At 40.6% G+C, this 22127-nt stretch overlaps 1 protein-coding gene across 3 annotated transcripts in view; it reads right to left on the reverse strand.

Moving 5' to 3' along the window:
- The window catches only part of ARID5B (AT-rich interaction domain 5B), a 122640-nt gene that overhangs the window by 73901 nt on the left and 26612 nt on the right, over window positions 1-22127 (reverse strand). For all 3 annotated transcript variants that reach the window (XM_054071570.1, XM_054071571.1, XM_054071569.1), the window contains one exon: window positions 625-855. In XM_054071570.1, coding sequence (XP_053927545.1) covers window positions 625-855 — 231 coding nt within the window. The remainder of the gene's footprint in view (window positions 1-624; window positions 856-22127) is intronic.

Genomic DNA, 22127 nt, shown 5'->3' on the forward strand with positions numbered 1-22127 from the left:
AGTATTCTTTACACCCCTTGAATTACAAGGTCACCTCCCAGAAGTGCCCTTGCACTTGTAAAAGCAAGCTCCTAGCACTGGCAATGCCCCCAGTGAAAAAGCGCACGTTCCAGGAAGGCCAGGAACACAATAGCCATAGCTGACATTTGTTCAAGGCCCTAGGAGTACACGCGCTGTTGAGGAATGCTCTGCAACAGCAATGGGATGCCCAGGGAGTCTCCACTGTTTTGCATTTGTTAGCATATTGCACCAACAATGACTTTAAAAATAACCAACATGCTTTGTAAACCTTCTGAAAAGACATAAGCTATACGCGAATGGTTAAGGTAGACAAATTTCAATCCCAGACAAGGGATCCTTTCACTCATACCAAATAACTGTGCTACACCCCCTACCCATTATCTTTGATCTCAATTTGCAATACCAAGATCACTAGTGGCTAGATGGCTTCAGTCGCACAGAAGAAAGTACTTGGTACTTAAGTATTTGGTACTTAACATTTCAAACATAAACAGCACTGGTTCACTTTTAAGGAATCACATCTTCCCATTGGAATTCTATAATAGACAGAAGAAAAAATATCTTTACTTGTGAGGAAAAGAAAACAGTTGTAACGTGACTTACCAAACTCATCACATATACTTTCATTTTCTATTAGAGTTGGATGATCAAATGTATCCCGACAGTAGAAGATTTGGGGGTTCTTGCTTGTTACTGCAATGCCTCCCAGGGCTAAAACAAACTGATCTGTTAATATTGAAGAAGGCTTGTCCTGAATGCGCTTTAACATGGAACGATATCGACAGTACTGTGGGTAGCTGAGAATTAGCAGGTTTGAATCTTCATCATCCTCACCTGGAAGAAGAAAAAAAAATACTCTTAGGATGTCAGAAAAATACAGAACAAGGGCTGTAACTCAAGCATCTCAGAAAAACCATGGCCTACTGGTCTTGAGGAAAGACCAAACCAACCTTTTGTAGCACAGAGGTTTTGGAAAGAAAGGTCAAACCCAGAAATTTTCAGAAAGTTTATTCAAACAGCTTCTTTTCTGGCTTTCCATTCAGTTCTCCCTTGCTTACCCATTAGGTCTCTACCTGGATGACTAAGAAAACATCTCTCTGCAGAAGTTGGCCAACAGCCTGAATCAAAGTGCTCTCCATACTTTGCCAATTTGGCTGCTTTGATAGAAATATTATCTGTCATTTTCACTCAGCTCTCTCCACAGCTTTACTGAACTCATGTTTACACCAGCTAATGTCTTTTAAAAATAATAATATACAAGCCCCAGAGCACACAGCTATTAATTCTCCTTTGAAGTATCTTATACTGGCAACTACCAAAGGGCCCCTGGCCCAAGAAAGTGGGCTGATCTGACCTGGACATTGATGCTAGGCTGCCCTAACAGAAGAAAATAACTTTCCTCACATTAACTGCAAATGGAGCAGGACTCAATAAAACACCTACAGAGCACAATGAGCAAATGAATTTTCAAACAGCTTGTACTGTCGAAATGTGGTCTCAAAATATAAAGCGATCTAGAGCTCAGACTGTTCAATTCCCCCAGGTTTTAGATAATATTAAGCATAAAGGTGGCAGATTTTAAAATATCACAATCAAGTTTCATCGTATGACAACCAGCAGGAAACCTAACAGCAAAAAAACCTCAACCAGAGATGCAAACATGAGAAATTATTCATTTGCAGGTATGCAGCCAGTACTGAACAGCACTTCTATTTATGCTCATTTATCTCCTCAGGTGGGGTAACTGAACATGGCTTTCCATGCATGCCAATGAAGGCAAAGCAAGAGCATTCAGTTTATGTTTTCTGTTGTACTCTGATTACTGAATAACTCAGCCTTCTGTCAGAGACAAAATGTCTACTATTTAATCCCATTACCAATACCAAAATAATCTTTCTCATCCCTAAAGTAAAAATCACTTGAGATATTGTAAGAAATGTCAGATCAGTTCTCCCTAAATAAACACGATGGCACAACTTATCTTGATTCGTGTGAGGTGATGGAAATGTTGATACACGAAAGGCTAAATTTTAAGAAGTCTCTGGAAGCAGACGTATCACCTAGAATTGTCATCACTGCAGATGAATGCAACGCCGCAAAAAAATTACGCAGCAGCTGGTCTTGAGAAGTTCTGTTCTTACCACCACAGCTCTTGAAAGCTATCACTTTTAAAAACTCAGAACCTTCCTCACTACCCTGACATAGGTGGGGAGATCAAACAATCTGTGTAAGAAAAGTAAAACCAACACATTTTAGTAAACAGTATTTATACTACTTTTCTAAGAAAATAAAATTTATGGCCCTAAAACCTCTTTTAGTCAATAAGGATGTGGTTGTGCCTTCTCTGTTTTCAACAACTAAGTATCCCATAAGCCTACACAACAGCACAATTGAGCCAATTGCTCCTGGGAATAAGGCTCTCGCTCCTTTATTAGGAAACTCTAAAAATCAGATCAGGAAAACTGTTTTAGGAATTAACAAGCACATGATCCACCCTTAGCTCCTTTGAGACTTTCATATATGCCTGCCTGACAGTTATTACTACTTCATGCCTTTGTGTAGATAGTGGTGAGCTGAATCTGTTGATCTGACAGCACTTTTCTTATGCCAGGATGTGGTCAGCTTTTTAAACAGGGTGTATATAAAAGTATGTCCCATGTGCCTTTGTAGTAAACCATTAGTTTTTAGACAAACGTTCTCCAAGTCCCTGCACAGAATTACACAAACTTTCTACCCCAACAACTGATGACTTAACTCAAACCCCTGGCATAAATAAAAATCAAGCCATTTTTTACAGGATCACTTTTACACATGCTTGTGCAACTCCAGTGAGGGCTTTATGATGCATTTGTTTCCTTTCCTTATTCACTCCAGGCTCAACAGATAAATCTAAGATTGAACAAAGACTGAATAAACTGAAGATTTGTTCAGTGAAAGACAAACAGAGTGTTCCTCGAACAAAGACTTTTTTCTCAACCCCGCCTACACGAGAAAAGATGAAGTGGACAAATCCCCAACAAAACGCAAGTCCAAAGAAGGAATATTTTTCTTCTAGAAAAATCTAACAGCCACCTAATAAAAGACTTCGTGTATATTAACAAATAATTTTTTGTAAATATGATTAGAAAGAGTTTCCTCTTAAAAGGAGATCAAAATGTGGATCACATTCCATGAAAATTAAGAAAAACAATGTAATTTCTAAAAACATTTGAGATCATAGAAAAATGAGATGCTGTTATTTCTGAATCTCATTTTATCTCCATCATAGAGAACACGATAAAAAAAAGCAATACCTATAGTACTCTGTAAGGCTCAACTGAAATTACTCCAATTCCACGCTTATATCATAATTGTGTGTTTTAACAACCCCCTCCAATGTCAACTTTTCATTTATTTATATATTTCGGGTCTGAAAACAGAGAAACTGTAATTAGGAGGCAAAGTTCCACCCCTGCCTTCCAAGTGCTGCCTATGTATGCATAGATGTAATCCAACAGTTCCCTTTGTGAAGGGTACAGAGAGCCGGGATTTGGCACAGCCTGGCATTTATGTTGGATTACATGTTCTTCAAGTTGTCTTTGTAAGTAAGAGATGCATGAAATGCCAAATACAATGAATTTATGCAAGAATTGACTTTTCAAATCAGCACAACCACTTTTAATATGTAACATCAGACAATTAAAAGCCCCAAAAGAAAAAAAATAAAGCCTGCTAAAAGCAAGAATTCCTAATAAATCCATGTAGAGCCAGAACTATTTACAGAGAGTGCAGAGAAACACAAAACTGCAACTCGCTTTTTGTTTGCTTGTTTCAGAAATATCAGCCTATAATGTTCTTGCTAACCGCCATAATCTATTCTCAACATCAGTAAGCATTTTTTTTTCTTTAAAAAGACCTTCACACCAGGATTTTATAGTGCTTGATGGAAAAACTATGCATGTTCCTTCCTGTACCTAATTACCTCAACTGCAAAAGCTGCCAAGTATTTTGCCCTTTAGTTCTTTTAATCGTATTAGTGCAAATGCATTTGGATGCCAATAGAAACAAACATTTAAGGATTTTTGCTTAAAAGATTCCAAATATGTACGAGGCTGGTGCTAGGAAAGCACACTCCACTTCTTCCCAGAAAGCAGAGAGTTATTTCTGCTGAAGAAATATAAATTTGTGCCTCTTGTAAGACTAAATGTCTAGTTTCGACCCAATTTAAGTAAAATAATGTCAATAAGAACTGCTCTCACAATGATTTATGCTACCTTCTGTTACTTTATTACATTAGACATTCCTTTCTCTAGGCTTTATACTTTTCGGTGTGCTCCTAGCAACCACATAAAGGCTGAGCACCAACTTTACGCACCTGGCACCCTTCCAGGCCTGACTGTTATTGATAATTATATTGAAGTTTCAATTTAATTGCTACTCTGTTGTGACACAGAATATTTTTTGTAATTAGGCATTTCCCATTTTCTGTCCATTCATTTTTTTTGTATTACAGAAAATTACTCTTTCCCCCCTCCCAGGAAAACATAAGCAGAACAATGATGAAGATAAGGGTACGTACATCTGTTACCATCATTACCAACACAGAAACATGAAGGTAAGGAAAAAAATTTCAAGGAAAAAAAATTGTGAATATAATTTCTCGGAAGGTAATTTTCCTTTCAGTTTAAGTGCTCTTATTCTTCTAACAGTTACTCAATGATTTCCTGTTCTAATTACAAGACATTATACAGACAGTCGTTTTTAAAAAGGAAATGTACTAGAGCAGGAGGCTAAATACCGTCACTTGCTTACTATGGTTTGAAATTCCAAACTTTTGCTTCTCTTTTATCAATTCTCTGCTCTATCTTTGCGCAATACATTCTACCACAAATCTACCATCTCTTCTGAGGCAGTTAACACAAATGTACACATCAAAGAGGAAAACACACTTGCAGTTAAACTGCAGGCAAAAGAAAAAAAAAATATCATTTTTCTCCTCCTCACTGTAGCTGGTAAGTTGGAGGGAAGCCAGGCCTACGAGTGGAAAATATTAAAAGAAAAAAAAAAAAAAAAAAAAAGAAAAGAAAGAAGAAAGCTCGATTAAAAAGCGAGAGAAGAGATACTCAGTTCTAAATCTAAATGAATAACCCACAAACTATTTCATAAAAACATACTGTGACGTAAATTACACATCAGTATTGCACTGTTGTGGTTATTTTGAGAAATGGCTTGTACTGTAAGTCAGCTGGTAAAACCCCACCCTTAATGATTTTGTAATTCTCCATACAGCAATCAACTGGCGCAGTCATAAAATTGCCAAGAAGGAAAACAGACAGAGCTGTAGAGAGTTTGTAATAAAAAGATAATGTACTTTTAACATAACAGAAGTAGAAGATTGGTTTTATTAACTAAAAAAACTACTTAAAAGGTCCCAGGCTTGCCATTTGTTTTGATAAATGTTAACACAGATCTTAATAAGATAAGCAATGGAAGTATCAGGGGAACCGGATAAAACGGGACAATGCTTTGGTGTGTGGGTAGCAAATTGAGCAAGGGAGTTATTTGGAATACAGAACAAAAATGAAGGAAGTTGCTGGGCTCTGTCCATCATGCTCCTCTCCCGCGCAGAGCCCTCGCTACTCTGCCTTCTTGCAGAAGGGCTTGTTTCATCTTATAATGCAGTTTTAGTCTATGACAGCTGTGCAGTCAGAGAGATCTCTGTCCAAACTGCTGTTTTGTAAGACATGGATCAACTCACTCTCTGGAGCTACTACTCTCTCATCAACGACAAGTAGTTTAGTCTAGAGGCTTAACTTGCAGATCGAATAGAGTGAAATCAATTCCACCACGAGAAAACACAGTCTGCACTATGCCAAAGCAACGGTCCAAACGCATGCTAACACTGCTCCCCTCCTTGTAAATACACTCGTCATCAAGATAAAAAACATTGATCTCATCTGTGACAATGGACTTTGGCTCTTCCAGCTGCTAAGACAGGATCCCGTCCTCCTTCCCCTGTTCTACACCTTTGGCAAGGACTTTGTGCAGTACAGGCGTGAGAACACAGGTGCAGATGAGACAAAGATGTGCGTAGCTGACCCTTCAAAACCAACGACTGCAGGTCAGACAGGCTCTGCACGCCTCAAAGTTGCCTGTTCTAACAACATCCCAAGGGGAGACAGCATCACTTCCAGCAGGCAAAACTGAACTTACTACACAATTACCTAAAAGCTCTGAAGCCTTCAAAAAGCTGAAGAACAACAGAAAACACAGAACAATGGAAGAATAAGCAGCAGCAGGACTAAACTGGATCTTCATAACTAAAAACCTGTAGGACGAACCTTGCAATGACAACACCTTCCCATATTACCATCCAGTCATAACTTGCCAAAAACCCCCACATTGTTGCCCAGATAACTGCAGCTGGCCAAGAAGCAATGCAAATAATAACCTGAATCTCTGGGTACCCTTGTGAGACAGGATGTCTCTCCCAATGAAATTACCTTCATGGGAGAATTATGACTGGCTCCTCGCTTGACCACTTCACACATTGAACCCCGAGCAAAAACAGGGCTAAGAATCCCAGCAGGAACCCACATCCCTTTGCACCAGGCTGCTGTCAGGTAGGAGCAACAGTTGAGGAGTTCAAGTAGCTACATCACGGTCACAAAACTACTTCTGCATGCTCTAGCATGCCAATCCACTCTCCCCAGTGATTACGGAAGACTTATCAAACACAGCTCTTCCAATCCACCTTGCTTTTTCATTCCGACAGTCTTTGTTCACTCTACTAATGCTATTCGGTGTGCCTTGTCCAGCTAATTAATCACGAAACCTAAAAATATTAATCTAACAATCATATTTCTCTCACAGATAAATGCAAATGCAGTAATGATTTAACCCCATGAGATGGCACAGGAAATATGTGGGTTTGGGTTTCAATAAATTTGGGTAAATTATTGACACAACAGGGATACTGCTTTGTTTGTAGGACCCAGGCTACTCATCCTTGCTTTGAGAACCTCACTCTATTTGAATGCTAATGCAATCAAGAACAAAGGCAACGTGTTGCAGGATACAGAACACAGTGATTACATTTACCTTTACCAGATAATGATTAAGTTAACAAGTTGCCTGTAATTCTTACATGGACATTTGCCTGCCTGATTTTTTTTTAAATTGATAAAAAGGCAAAAGCCATTTCTACCAATATTCAGAATAAAATGTGCAGCCCTTCTGCACGTATCAGATATTTCTTTCCTTGTAAGAAGGAGACAGAGCTAATTCTCAGAATTTTGTGCCACTTCCCCAGCCCTCTGCTTTCTGTCACAGCGCCAGCAGAGCATCAGCCGTTCAGAGAATTCCTAAGATTAGTTTAACATTTGAAAGAAAGAGAATACTTACAAATCTACTGGAGACTGAAACTACTGTTCAACCCAACAGCAATACAGCCATTAAGGAAAAAAAGACAGCACCATCTAATGCATACTTAAAGCACATGGCTGAAGAACATTTCACAGTCAGTGATTTTGGATTTGCATCGCTCTAGTCCTACTGAACAAGAATGAAACCAAGAATGTTCATCAATGATTGACAGAAGGTCCATATAATCAAATCTTCCATAATATTTAACTCATTAAATCACTCTGAATTCATATCACAAATCCAATTTTTGAAGAAGACAAAAGAAATATAATACTGAAAAAGTTTCCAAACAGGCATTCAACTTCCCTTTTCATGCTCTAATCCAATATTCAGCTTCTCCTAACTGCAGCTCTTTCTCTGGGCTCCCAGGATCCTTCTGCGCCTTAGGAAGTGGGTTTATGAGGTGTTTCTAGACTCAAAAGAAGAGTGACTGACAATCATCATTTCCAGCTTTTATATAACCCTTCCATCCACAGACCTCAAACTGCTTTATGGAGATGAGTAAAAATTATTATCCCCATTACACAGAGAGAGAAACTGAGACAGAGAGAGCTTAAAGGATTTATTCTACAGCATCAAGCAACGTGGAGAGCATGGGAGAGAGCAAACAGCCCAGGCAGAAATCCTTGTCAGTGGGGATTTCTGGGTAAGTCAGAGTTTCCTGGAAAGTGAAACCGCTGTCTCTGGCCACCCCAGCCAGCCTGCCTGCCTCCATCAGGGACAGGGGATGGAGGCTTCTCTCCCATCACAACCATTTTCCCCATCCCACACAATCCCAGCCACTTCTTAATTTTATTTAGCTGCTCTCCGGCTGCGATTATCTTCACTCTCCATGGAGGGTTTGCAAAGCAGCAGTCTGCCCTCTTGCCGAATGGCAGGTGACTGCCACAACAATAGCTGGAGGAGCAAGAGAAAAACAACCTGATACCAGGGATGAGGTCAAGTTCAGAGCTGGGCTGTGAAATCCTCTCTTGCCTCCCAAAATTTCCTTCTCTGCTTATCCCCCAGGTCACAGGCAAGGGCCAGCCCATGTACAAACAGCCATGGATAGCTACAGAAAACCACTTTGATGTAAAAGGTTTTTAAACTGCCCTATTAGCTTTCTAAAGCAGATGGAGACACAGGGAAGAGGGAGATTGACTGTAGAACAGGAGCGGAGCACATGCTGCCTGTCCTCTTGAATGTTCTGGGTCATGTGGACCATTCAGGTTGAATGTGCACTGGCTTTAAAACAAGTATTTATCCTGGTTGTCGTGGTTACTGATAAGCAGCTTCAATTCTGCTGATAACAAAGAAGAAAGAATTAAAAAGAGGAGGGGGGCTGAAAACATAATTTGGTAATATGACAAAGCCAAGAAGAGGAATTAAATCACATTAAACAAGCCAATTGTACTGTAAATGTCTCTGCCTCTGTATTTGCTTTTAAATCATCTAAGGCTCTAACATGGCAGCTGCTTCAGTTTTAACAAACAAATAGTAAAAATCCCTTTTAATAACAAAAGGAAATAATGATATACTTTGCTTTAGCTGAATTCAAACATAATTTAATTTTTCCTGAGGTGAGATTTGCACAGGGAACAATCAGATAATAAGTGTTATCATTCTCATAGACAAAACTGAACCAGCACTTTGCAATTCAAAGTGCTATTTAATGCACCGTTTTCAGCAATCTCTGAACACCATCCAACATACCAGTGAACTACGCTTCAGTACTTACACATAAAGTCTGATCCTGCAAATACTCGAGCATGAGAGTTATGCTACAAACACAAGTACTTGCACTGCTCCTGCGGCTGAAGTTACACATTCCCTAAAGGGCCCTCATGGTGGGGTGGATGCATTACATCCAGCAACTTTTCCTACAACATCTTCTCATCATTTTTATTATTATTACTACGATTATGTGTCTTAGTATCCCTTTCTTCTGAAGTGTAACACCCTACAGAGAATACACAGGAGAATGAAAAACTCTGCTCCGTGAGTGCCATTGGCAAGAAAGGGGCACGTGTTTTTACAGCAATGACAATTAACCACTGGAATAATGAGCTCAAGGACGGAACAGGCTCCCCAGTCCAGTGCTCAAGACTAAATCTTTTTTTTTTCCTGAAGATATTCTTCGGTCCAATGAGTTTTAAACTTGTGGTCTGCCATTTGCCCTCTGTGCTGATGAGGTCCATGGCAAATCCATGCTTGCTTGGGAAAAATTTAAGGCATGAAAATCAGAATAAAAAAGGAAAGTCACTCAGAGAGAAACCGAGCAACTGGGCTTAATATCTGAGTAATGAGGTCTCCAGTCTCCTATCTCTTTCACCTCCACACACCACTCAAACACAAATGAGAGAAGCCCATGCAGCCTTACTTACAATGGACTGTTACACCACCTCTTCCCCATGACAGAATCTTTATTTTCCATTGCCCCAAAAGTATGAGTCAAAAGCCTTATCTTGGTATTTCACGTGGGGCCCTTTCACTATCATTCTGAAAATTCAGAGGAACTGCACCCTCCTTGAAATAGCAACGGCAGAAGCTGCCGGTCCCGAGCTGTGACACGAGGGGTGGAGGGTGGAAATGGTCCAGTGATTTAAACAGTCGAGCTCCGTTTTTGACATTTATGCCCTCTTTGAAACCTTTACTGAAGTAACAACCCTGTTAATTCTTGCAGGGTATTTAGTACGCATAAAAACTGCATTATTACTATTTACAATTTACTACACACAAGCAGTATCTGGCTCTGAATAAAAATAACAAGCTCACTGTAACCCTCCGCTCCCTAACCATACTGTTGATTTCTTTGACACATGGAGAAGTGAGAATAATTACATTTTACTGAGTGCGTTTCATTACACTGATTTAAGTAAGATTTCCAAAGCTGCAAAAATATGCTTTTCGATTTCATTTGTTTCTAGCAATTCACTCTGTAGACAGTTAGTAAAACCTTCAAAAATCATCATCAATATGGACAAAAATTGTACCCTTCTCATGTGGACATCTGACAGAGGGATAATAGAGTCTAGAAACACCACAGTCAGACATTTCTTTTCTATTTAATGTTTCCTTCTGTGCCAAACATAATATAACAGACAAGTGTTAGAGAGACATGCAGGGGGGAGCCTGAATAGAGAGCTTTAAAAAAGGTCCTTAATAGAGAAGCTGTATGCTTAGTCTTCAACAACATTCAATGGCAATTTATTTGCAGCCATTTTCTCATGTAACCTTTCACACGGGAGCAGGTAAGATAGAGCACAAGACAATTTGTCAACTGCCAGATATGAACAAAGGAAACCATTTTTAATAAGCTTCAGCAGCCCCTTGTATTTGTTTTGCAACATGTTAATAACTTTTTTTGGAAGCCAATCAAAGACAAGAGGAGAAAAAGAAGTCAAGCTGGGAAACAAAAACCACAGTTAAAGAATTTTACAGATAAACTTGAGTTATCATCTGTAGTGCAATAATGCTTAAATCCAAGAGTGGCACAGAATTAGAATTAGCATGATGCAATTCCTTTAAAAAAAACCTGCAATTACAAAAACGCTAGCACCATATATTTCTTCCCAAGAATTTGCTGTCCTTTATCCTCATCTCACTGCAGCATGCACCTGCTCCCCAGGAGAACCTTACTCTAGTTCCCCTCCTTCACAGTGAAGGAGTGCAACAACACAAGGGCTACCATGAGGAAACGCCAGCTGGGAGTTGCCACACTCCAGGTCACCAAGTCAATGCCCCACATTCCATTTTTCCAGCTACTTTGGGAGTTTCACATCATAACCAAACTTCTCACGTTGCACCAAATAACCCCCAAATTGCTGCTCTAAAGAACAAACCAAATTTAGCTTCAATAGCCGTTACAGGTATATGAGTAAGCCTGCAATTGCTTGTTTAATCTAATTCTGTATCACAACAAAGCAGACTCAAACTGAAGAGGAGTAATAAGAAGAAGGTGTAAAGGAAAAGGTAGCTAACGTACTCTCCCATCTAGGACACGAGAACCAAAACCTTAGCAATACACAGAACAAGATGAGCAAACCCAACTGTGCTGAAGTTCAGCAATACCAAAGCCTTCCTGTGTGACCAAGGTCACATCATTAGGACTTTCTACGGCAGAACCTTATTTCTATGGAAAAGGAATTAGTCGCAGGCATGTGGGACCTTGTGGGCTACTTGCTCCTGATGCCTTTCCCCTACTTGCAGGCAGAAGAGGAGATGCAGAATCTCGTCAAAATAGTGTCTACTGACACCTGTGCCAGAAAGGTCTCTGCAGAACTAAGGTTGAATTGTTGGACCAGATGTCCATACGAGCCCTCAGTTCCACTTCTAAGGTAAGCGTCTTCTGTTACTGAAGAAAACTCAGAGTGCCCAAACAGGGAAGCATCAAAATCCCAGCAACACGTGCTAAAATATCTGATGAAGTGTTAAGCAATTTCATTAATGTTATTAAAACACAGAAAATTTCCCTGGAAAATTTCACACAGGCTTTCCTGTCTCATTGCACATTACTCATGAGAGATGCGTGAGGAGAAAATGGAGAAAAACAAAGCTCCTCTCCAGTCAATTTGGACCTAGTCCTAGTCTCACTGGTAGAAAGACCAAGCTTGTGGGCTTCAGTGAGAACAGTGCTGGGTCCTTTGACCTGGATTGTTATGGCATCTGTAAGAGAGATACAAAAGTATACGGTGGGAGAAGATGCGCCAGAGAACAAAAGGAGCTGCCGGCCAGATGACAACTCTCCCTGTTACGATGATGAAAAGACTCCCATACTTCTGCAGACACACACATGCAGAGTTTACTATCCTATACCCAAAATTAGATTTTTTTTTGCAGAGGAGTTTATTGCCTGGTGAAAGGAAAGAACATAAGCATTTGCTCTTCAAGAAAGAGGAACGGCTTACTGAATAAGAAAGGGCTCCTGCGATGGGAACCTACCAGCCCAGCCCCAAACTACTCCTGAGAACTAATATGGGATTTCTCTTCCTCTTCTGCAGGACCAGGAAACGATTCCTGGAGGAGAGGAGAAGCCTTGCTACCCGAATTATCTGAAAAGGCCTCAGGTGGAGGCAGGGTGAGAAAGGATTTCAGGACAAGTTATGCCTATGAGCTGAGGAGAACAAACAAGTATCCTCCCACTCTTTTCTCTAGGCAAACTCTCTTTCCAAGTTTTCAGAGAGAGCATCAGTCTTCAAAGAATCTGCCCAGGAAGGGCCTGGAGAGTGCCGCCAATCTTCCAGAAAACACCAGGAGATGGGTTCTGGTCTGGACACCCAGCAGAGAGGGAGGCTCCCAAGTAGAAAACAATCCTGAAGTACTATCTACTAGTCTGGAGCATGCTCTAATAATAGATAGCACTTTCTATTTCAAAGCACTTAATGGACGCTAATTAGTCCTCAGGGCATTCCTATGAGGCAGGTAGATAGATAAGTATTATTTCCCCTGTTTTACATATGAAATAACCTCATCAGAGATGTTCTGACTTGCTTTAGGCCACTGAACGAGTCACTGAGCTCAGCTCTCAGCAGGTCCTTGCTCTCAGACCTGAGCTCAGACCTCTCAGCCCTACCTCTTTCACAAGTGCAAAATCTTCATTTCAAACGTGGAGGGAGAAAGGAAAGAAGATCAAGGAGGGATGATAACACTGGGAAAAAATATTCTCTGGGAAAAGAGCTTCCAGAAGAATGACAAAACAAGTCCTTGTACCTACTGAATGCTAGATACCAAATCTAGGACAGGAAGAGAGATGAAAAAAGATTATAAAAGTTTTTGTTATATATTCTCTTCAATCAGTCACAGCTATTTATTGTGATTTGTAACTACTGCTAACATCAGTTAAATAGTTTTAGACTCCTAACTGGCCACAAGTTTTACAGATCATGGCAGGGCAGCCCGCAGCAGTCCTGGATGAACAGAACGTATATGCTTAGTACATACATGTCAGCTACGTTGCCCACACTCACAAAGTTACACCGAGGTCTTGTTCCACGCTAGAGATGATTGTGACTTCAGATGCCACACTGCCCTGGTAGGCAGGTACACAAACGATGGGTCTTAGATCTCTTTGGGAAAGAGCAGCAAAAGGTTTCAGCCACCACTCACGAACAGCCAGAACTTGCAAGACACGAGATATTAAATGGCACATGCTCCTCACACCAACAGCACGCTCTGCCTCCCACTACTGCTCCTCTCGACCAGTTGGGGATACCATACCATGAATTTTAAGGCTCCAAATCTAATACACTTTTCACATCCACAAAAATGCCTTTCAGTGACTCCTTCAGCCTGCACTCCCTGTGACCACATTATATCTCTGTGCCTCTCGGCTTTTCTTCTCCAGCCACAGCTGCCAGGGATCACCAGCATCACGCGGCTGCAGCTCGGTGCTTGCTCCCCAGCAACGCCAGAAAGCCTAATCTCACCTATGCAAAGGAGCAGGACTACCTTATTCACATTTCTGCCAGGGGAACAGCTACGCTGGTGTGCGCCCACTGTTCGCACGGGCAGGCCAGCAACTTTTCCTCCATGGTAACAGCCCAGCACTGGCCAGGACGGAGGACCCTGGGATGCAGGGTGCTGCACGGACCCCTCCTACTCCAGAGAGGTGCTGAGAGCACCAACACACACAGGATCTGAGCGGAGATGAGTGGATAACAGTATTGACCATACAAGCCCCACGTTTCTTACTCCAGACACCATTGCCAGTGCATTTCTGACACTCAACTACACAATTAAGTGAACCAGGGTCCTTGAAAAAGTGAATGCAGTGCGCTGGTAGCCCAGAATGTTCACTAATTGTTTGTGCTAAAAATAACCTTAATTTTTTCCTCTATGGGATTCAAGGACCAATCTCCAGCAACTGCAGGCTACGCAAAACACGACTTATTTTTCAAAGGGGAAAAAAAATTATTTATGCAGTACATTATCAATCTCAAATGGTGATGTTTAAGTACATGTTTGATGAACTATATGCAGCATAATGCAGCTGCTTTGCATTTTGATTCCTTTATTTATAGACCTCAGTAAATTAATAACTCAAAAATGTTGTTTCAGGCAAAGTAATGGACACACAATAAAACTATTCATTTCCTCAAAGGTCACTCTAGGAGAAACATACATTGTTTAGAAGCCTATCACCAATGCTATTGTTCCAAAGAAAAGTGAAAATATATAACGAGCAGTTAGTGCCCGTATCTGCATCAGAGACCCTAGGCTAATTTAAAGTGCAATCTTAAGGCAATCAATCATACTCTAAAATTACTTCATTTTCCAAACTGTTTACACTTTTTAAGTTACAAATCCACTTTCTGCTATTTCAACTCACGATTTACAGCTACAGATTTAGCCTGCCTTGGCTTGCTGCCAAACTCTAGTCATGAGGGAGCTAATGATCTGAACAGATCAGTGTTTTATAATGGAGAAAAGCGCATGTAAATTTCCAGCATGTCTGCAAGTAATCAAGGCATGCTGACTATAAATGAGGCGGCCTCACATTTATTTTAGGAGAAATATCTTAAAGCCCCACCTTTTTATCCAGGCCAACAACAAAGAAAAAATTTTTTTTTTAAAAAAATCCTTTTTAAAGGTACTCCAAGATTATTCCAAATGATTCGAAACAAAACCGCTAGGCAAACAATATGTTAAAGAATAGTACAATAGCTAATTTCCTTTAGCGTTTCTATCTCAACCAGATCATATCCTTATCATGGCGAGCTGGAACATTAAACTCTCTAGTTCATGGAATCAAAACACAAGAGTGCTTCATATTACATTATAGAAAAATGAGCCATTCCCTACAAACAAGGTCAGATTTCTGGAATGCCAAAGGTCTACTTTTAAACGGAGCTGGGAGGAGGGGAGGCTATGCCCACTCTGCTCTCTAAAAAGCAGCGGGAAACTAGACCAGCAATTTAAATTTGTTTTAATAGCCAAAATGGTAGAAGGAAAGCAAGAAGTCTATTGGGAGCTGATACTTTTAAGTATGATCTTCATTGTTTCATTACAGTGGCAAAGCCAAATAATGATTTTGTGTTACTGTACAAATAATGCCAGATCCTCATTTTCTAGCCAAAATAATTACCCTATTCTATCATTTTCTGCTTACAGTCAACCTACACTCCTACCCCCCAACATGTAGGCAACGGGTTGTGGTAGGTTTGGGGCTGAACCAAGAAAAGTTTCAGATTTTTTTTCCTGTTTTTAAAGGCCATATCAAGGAGGAGGCACATTCTGACCCAAAAGTGGCTTTAAGAATGGAGCTATAAATATTCTTGTGTCGTACTTCATGAAATTCAATCCATCATGATGGATATTTCTGTTATAACCTTATTACATGCCTAAACTCAATTGTATAATTGGATAGGGCCAGAAACAATAAGCTGGCATTGCTTTGTTACAGCATACTACAGCTTTAAAATACCTGTATTCATAAATCAACATAATTATTTGAAGTTCTGTCACGAAGCAGAACAGGAAAAGAAAAATTAAAATAAACTTGCTGGTAAAGAATCTCATTTTACTTTATGTGTTTACCGGCTTTGACTCTCACCAACATTACAACTGGAAAAGTCTTTCTCCTTTCCAGGTTGCCTTGGAAGGCACCTATTCCAGAAAGATTTTCCTTCCTTACAGCTTTCCAACACAACCGGCAGAGCTGCGTTGAGGAATCCCACAACTCTGCAGGACGATGGATGTGTCTGCATTGCAGTCACTGGGACCAGGATAATGAGGAACCAGGGCTGGAAAAGACTGTGATTTGAGGCCCCCACACCAGCCAAATGCCCAGTGGGTCATGGGTTCAGGGGCCGAGCATTGGCTGCCACTTCCAGCCATGCAGGAAGCCCTGAAAGGAGATACCCGAAGGCCCCTTCTTGCTGTGGAAGTAGAGTCAACTGAGCATTTTTTCGTCCTATCTTGTGAAATATTTTGCTGCTCATCTGTGTGAAATAATTTACTAACTCCTCCCTGACCTCTCTGCTCTTCTTACCTCACCACAGTCTGGATCAAAACTAATCAATCCTCCCTTGCTCTTTTTCTATCCCCAAGACAAAGAAGCATGAGCCAGGGGGCAGCTTTGAGGGACAGTCCCTGGATCTGAAGAGAGATTGCTGCCTGTTGGTTTATATTTAATTACTGCTAAGCAACTGCCATGGGAAGCTGGTCCTCGGAAGCCCATCACCCAGCAGAGGAGAGGGGAGCACATGTGCCCTCCAGTGCCTCCCCCCAGCATATGAAAACACCATAGAGTGCTTTGGGATGGACTGCATCGTGTTACTGGAAGAGGGAAAAGTACTGACGGTGGCTGAGGCTTTTTCTTCCCTTCCCTCACCTACAGCTACACAACAGTTCTCCAAATTTCCTCTCTCCACTGATCTTCCAGCCATGCAGAGCTTTGTGCTTACTAGAGGTAATGGGCATGACTGAAGTCAGTATTAAAACACAGATTTCTCCTACAGCTTCACGGAGATCTCCAAGAACCTTGTCCTGTTTTTTTCTGCTGCTACTATACGTTCTACAAAAAATCCCTTTTTGTCCCTACTTTTTCTTTTGATCTTTCTAGGTCTCAAAAAAAATATTTTATTACTTCTGATACCTATGTGAAGAATGTTAGTCTTTCATAAGGATTCTGATTTGGTCAAGTGCTTTACGGGTATCAGACCTCAGCAACACATATAGTTGTGTATAAACACACATATATATATACACTCGCAGTTCCATTATATGTAACTACATGTATATGCATACACAATAAAGGATACAGTTGCACATGACTTAAAAACTTTACTTTCTCATATTCTCAACTTCTACTCTCACACACTGTTGGAGAAGTAGCTAAAAATAGGTAAGAATTGAATTTCTTTGGTCAAAGAACATGGAAGAAACCCTTCTTTTCTTTCAATATCTCCAAATAAGCAAAAAAGGGGGAACAAACAGGGTGAAAGAAGCAAGGTAAGGCAACCTCAGCAAAAACTTCTGAAAGATAAAACCAAGTACAAATGAACGGAGGAGATATAAATAGGTGACGTGAACAATTATGGAGAACAAAAAAGCATTTGATATCATCAGAGTTGTTGTCACAGGGTGGCTATTAACCAGCATAAACATTCATTCTCGGTCCCACTGAGTCACCCAGTAAAGCTGGCTCTCGAATAATGAGGCTGATGGAGTCTGAGATCTAGTTCTACTTTTCTTTACTCCAACTTGGAGCTGTTGTACAATTACGATACAGAATGTCAGGATATGATAAACAGAACTGAAAAAGGGAAAGAAAACATTTTTTTCCCCCTACAAGTCAGGTTCAGTGCTTTTGCCTATTAAAGTAACCAAATATGTTTCTCTCTGAAATCAAAGCCAAAAGGCAGCATGCCAGGCACAGTTAACAGATAAATCAATGTTCCCAAAGGGCGGTCTTTTTTGTTTTGGGGGGTTTCTGCCTGACAACAATCTTGTGGTGAGCAAACAGAACACCCACCACACATCTTGTCAATCTACTCGCATGAAACGGGGAAGGAAACGTGAATACTTTTGAAGATCTAGGCACTGTTTGGAAAAACTTTGTGTTCTAACCTCCCTGTCAAAGGTCATGGTTTTCATAACTATGAAGTCTGCAGCTATTGTAAAGCCCACTACATATAACGTGTAATTGCAGTTAATGTATCACTAAGGTCATTGTATACTAGCTGGGAGTTTGTAAACAAGAATGAATCACAGGTTTCATTTTTGTGTCCCTTTCAATCTGGAAGACCTAACAGTTTCCTGTTCCAACATACAAAATAATATTGCTTCTATAAACCTACTCGGGTCTCCTTGCCAGCAGTTTCCATTTAATTAAACTGACAGCAAAACAGGGCCCTTGCTAATGTGATCCAGACCAGTCTGCCTTCAATGTAAATTCTCAGGCATGAAATTACATCTGAAACAGACACAATAATCCCTCTATATCTTAGTCATAAGTTTAATCTATACTAAAATAACATTTTCTTTCTCTATATTGAAGTCTGTTTTAGAATTCAGTCATCTTTTCTTCTTTTCCCAGTTGAAATTCAGGGAATCATTCAACTTTCATTCACTTAGAGTCAATTCAGAATTTTCTTCTTGCCTGTAATTTATACATTCATTGTTGGTGTCTAGGTCATGAGTAGCAAAATGATCTTACATGCGAGAAACCAGATTCAGGACATACATCAAACTTTCACTTTCTGGAAACGAAACAGGCTGGTAGCACTATAAAACTAGTTCACAGCTGCTTAAAGCAATCTAACTTGCCTAAGCTAACAGCCTGATCCTTCACACAGATCCTCGGGTCAACTAGCTGTAAAGAAGAAAACTGGTGAGATTTATAGGTACCTTCAATAAAATGAAGGTGAGATTGTTTGTTTGTTTAATGACCCATAACATTTCACTCTAGTCTAGTCATTCTTGTTAGTACGCAACTGATGCGCGAATTCCAACAATGCCCAGGAAGAACAGAATAAGCAACAGAATAGTTACTTATTGCACAGTGAGCACCATGTTCATGATGAGCAACTCAATAAATTGCAGGGTGCATTTATGCCCGATGTAAATGAGATGGGAACTTCTGAGAGATGCAAAGCATTTTGTTGCTGGCTCAAATGCTGCCTCCTCCTGCACCAGCACCAGGACAAGCCTAGGGACGTTACAGCCCCCCTGCAATTCAAGCACAATATATCAGAGGGGTTTGAAAAACAGGCAGGGATGGTATCCAGAGAGTAAAATCCAGAAAAAGTCACAATTATTAGGGGAAGGGCAAATCAGATACCTTTTCTTACTCAAGCCAGTGTGTACCACAGTGGGGTCTTCCCTGTGACTGCCAAGCCACACCCTTCCACTTGACAGGACAAAGCAGCTTTATCTTTTGTCAGTTAAACAGAGATTGGAAAAAAAAAAAAGCTTTCCCAAACTCCTGACCTTGCAGCCAAGTCCAGGAACAATACTAGAGAAGCTGCTCTTTGCTGCTCAGTGGATTCCTGATACTGTAAGAGTACATTACCTGAGCTCTGCTGCAGTAGGTCTCTGAGCTCAATGGGAATTACACTACACTTAGCCAGACACGTGTAATGACACATCAGGACATTAATTTTGAGACTCTGTGGCAGGATGGTCTGAGTTTCAGAGTGCCTTGCAGTGAGTGTCACATCAACATTTTGATCCCACAAAGGAAAATCACATCTATTATGTGCAATTACATTTCTTCTGACGACAGCCATGTAGGCAAGCTGCTTTTTTAAAAAGGAAAGCTTGCAGGAACTCAGAAGACAGATTTTGGGTGAAGTTTTAGCACCATGTCTTCATAAAAAGTTGCATAGATGAGTTCAGGTATAGGCACCTGAAGCTCTTGTCTTCTGGCCCAAGTGACAGATGAGGTAGTGTAAAAGAAAGAGCTGCAAAGGAACCCATAAAAAAGGGGGGAATTAAAGGACAGCCTGCTTCAAGAGCACGGCGTTTTAATTACATTCACTAGACCTATCCATCTTTAATTGCTGATGTCAAAACCTGCTTCCATTTAGATGAGTAATTTTTGTTTCTTGTTTATGGTCTTGTGCTTAACACCGGCATTTTCTGACCATGAAGAGAGCCGCCAGCAGCTGTGAGGACAGTACCCATGAGGCACTCACAACCTCTGTGACACTACCAATGAAGGAAGCAAGGACAGGGATTTACTATAGTCCCATTGCTCGTATCATGACACCTCTGAGTCTTATGCACAGATATCAAAACGGTTCCTCCACCAAAGGAAATTCACCCTGATATAAATCTGGTTTAGGCTGTCAAAAATGAGAGGGTTTTTCAGCTTTTGAGTCAGCAGTCACTGGCATGGAACTCGTGAAATTCATGTGGTGAAAAGGAACGCACAGGACAAAAAGTTGCTGCTGTAGCTACTCCTCCAAGGAGTTTTGTGTCCCATATTGGTTTGGGCAATCTGGCTAGTGAACTGACTGGGAAATGGAGACGGCAGGGAATTCTTACAGACAGTTGGAGCAAAGATCTTAACAAAGCACACACAAAACTCCAATCCTATATGCAGTCCACACAGACATATTCTGAAGGAAAAGGTGCAAAAAAAAAATGAAACTGCAGTCCCATTTTTCCTATGAACACCAACCCATTCTGTCACGTCTTGATAGCCTTCAGTGATGAAGACAAAAGTGCTCTGTCAGTCACATGGAGCTACAAGCATTGCTTACACCACTTCTGACACTCAGTACATTGTGGGACTGGGCCCAACAACTTCTGTTTCCCCACAGCCTGTGCTCCAGCTGAAGATACTGTTACCATAAGAAGCACAAGTGAGAAAACCACTGTAAAACCAAAAGAAAACTGGACGACATAGTATTTTCCAAGTTTCTACTCGCCCAACCAAACACTTGCAAAATCTTAGTTATAAGTCCAACTAAAAATACCTGTTACCTAAGAAATGCTAATTGATTTTAAGTAAGAAATTTGCCACATGCCCAGCAAGGTATGAATGACACTTATAGACAAATGCACTCAAAATGTTTCAGAGCCTGGACAATAAAATTTCCAAGCACTGTTGTCACAATATTCTTCTTCAAATAAGAACTTTAATTGCATCGTTTTCGTAAAAAGTAGTTTTAGAAGTAACACTCAACAAGTATTCCTCTAGTAAAAAGTACGCAAACCTTTTCTTACTGCTATATTGACTTTACCTACAAGGTGATGAGGGAAAAACTGTCTAGTACAGAATAGCAGCCTTTCTTCATCGCTGCCCGTTTAGCAGCACGGCTCGCTGTGCTTCCCCAAGCTGACAGAGGTGGCAAAGGGATACCGTTTTACGCAAACACTGTACATGACTGACCAGAAATGAGGGAAATGAAATAAAATTACTTTTCATATTAACTTATGTGGATCTGTCAATATATCTGATGAGTTAAAAGTCTCTCAATGAGGCAGAGAAACTATCAATAGAGTTTCTCCTGCAAAGGGTGAAAAATCCTCCTAGCCCATTTGTGCAAATACGCTGGGTTCATGTTATCGAACACATGGATTCCTGTCCACACTCTCACCGTCTCTCCTGCGCACCCTGCTATCAAAATAGCTGGGACAAAATTGGCCTCATTTCCTGTATATTTCATACAGACCTAAATGTTCTGAAGTAAGTTGTCAGAGAATATATTTTAAGGCTGCTACGCTCACATCTGATCTCCTACTCTACGCTTTTAAGATATTAAATAGGCTTTACGCAATAAATCACATGTTTTGTGCCTTAGAATCACATGGTATCTGAAATCACCAAAGGCTAAATCCTGGGCTATTCAGATTCATTATATGCAAGTCAGAGGGCCCAGGTCTAAAAAAACAAAGTAAAAACTGAGCAACAACCTTCCCTGCAGGGAAGGGTAACAAATAAACCCAAACCACAGAGGCAAAAACATGCAGAGAAGCAGCTCTTATTGCTATCTCCAGCAATCCTCATCCCTGCTCCCGTTCCAGCACTGTACCATCTCTCTTTTGCTCCACCACAGGAGAATCATGCATTCCAGACTAGTATAAAGCCTACACAAATGGCACTGACCACCCAAAATTCAAGTGCGATGATTTTCCTGGAGGCTCTTTTCCTGTTGAGGGACATAATAGCTGGGTAGGAAAACCAAAAGAACTCACTCTCTCTCTCTCGAAGTTTATCACAAAGGCACACAGGATCTGGTTGTCCCACCACTCACACTACTGCAAGGTTCGCT

Source organism: Cuculus canorus, chromosome 7 (assembly GCF_017976375.1).
Source record: "Cuculus canorus isolate bCucCan1 chromosome 7, bCucCan1.pri, whole genome shotgun sequence".
NCBI lineage: Eukaryota > Metazoa > Chordata > Aves > Cuculiformes > Cuculidae > Cuculus > Cuculus canorus.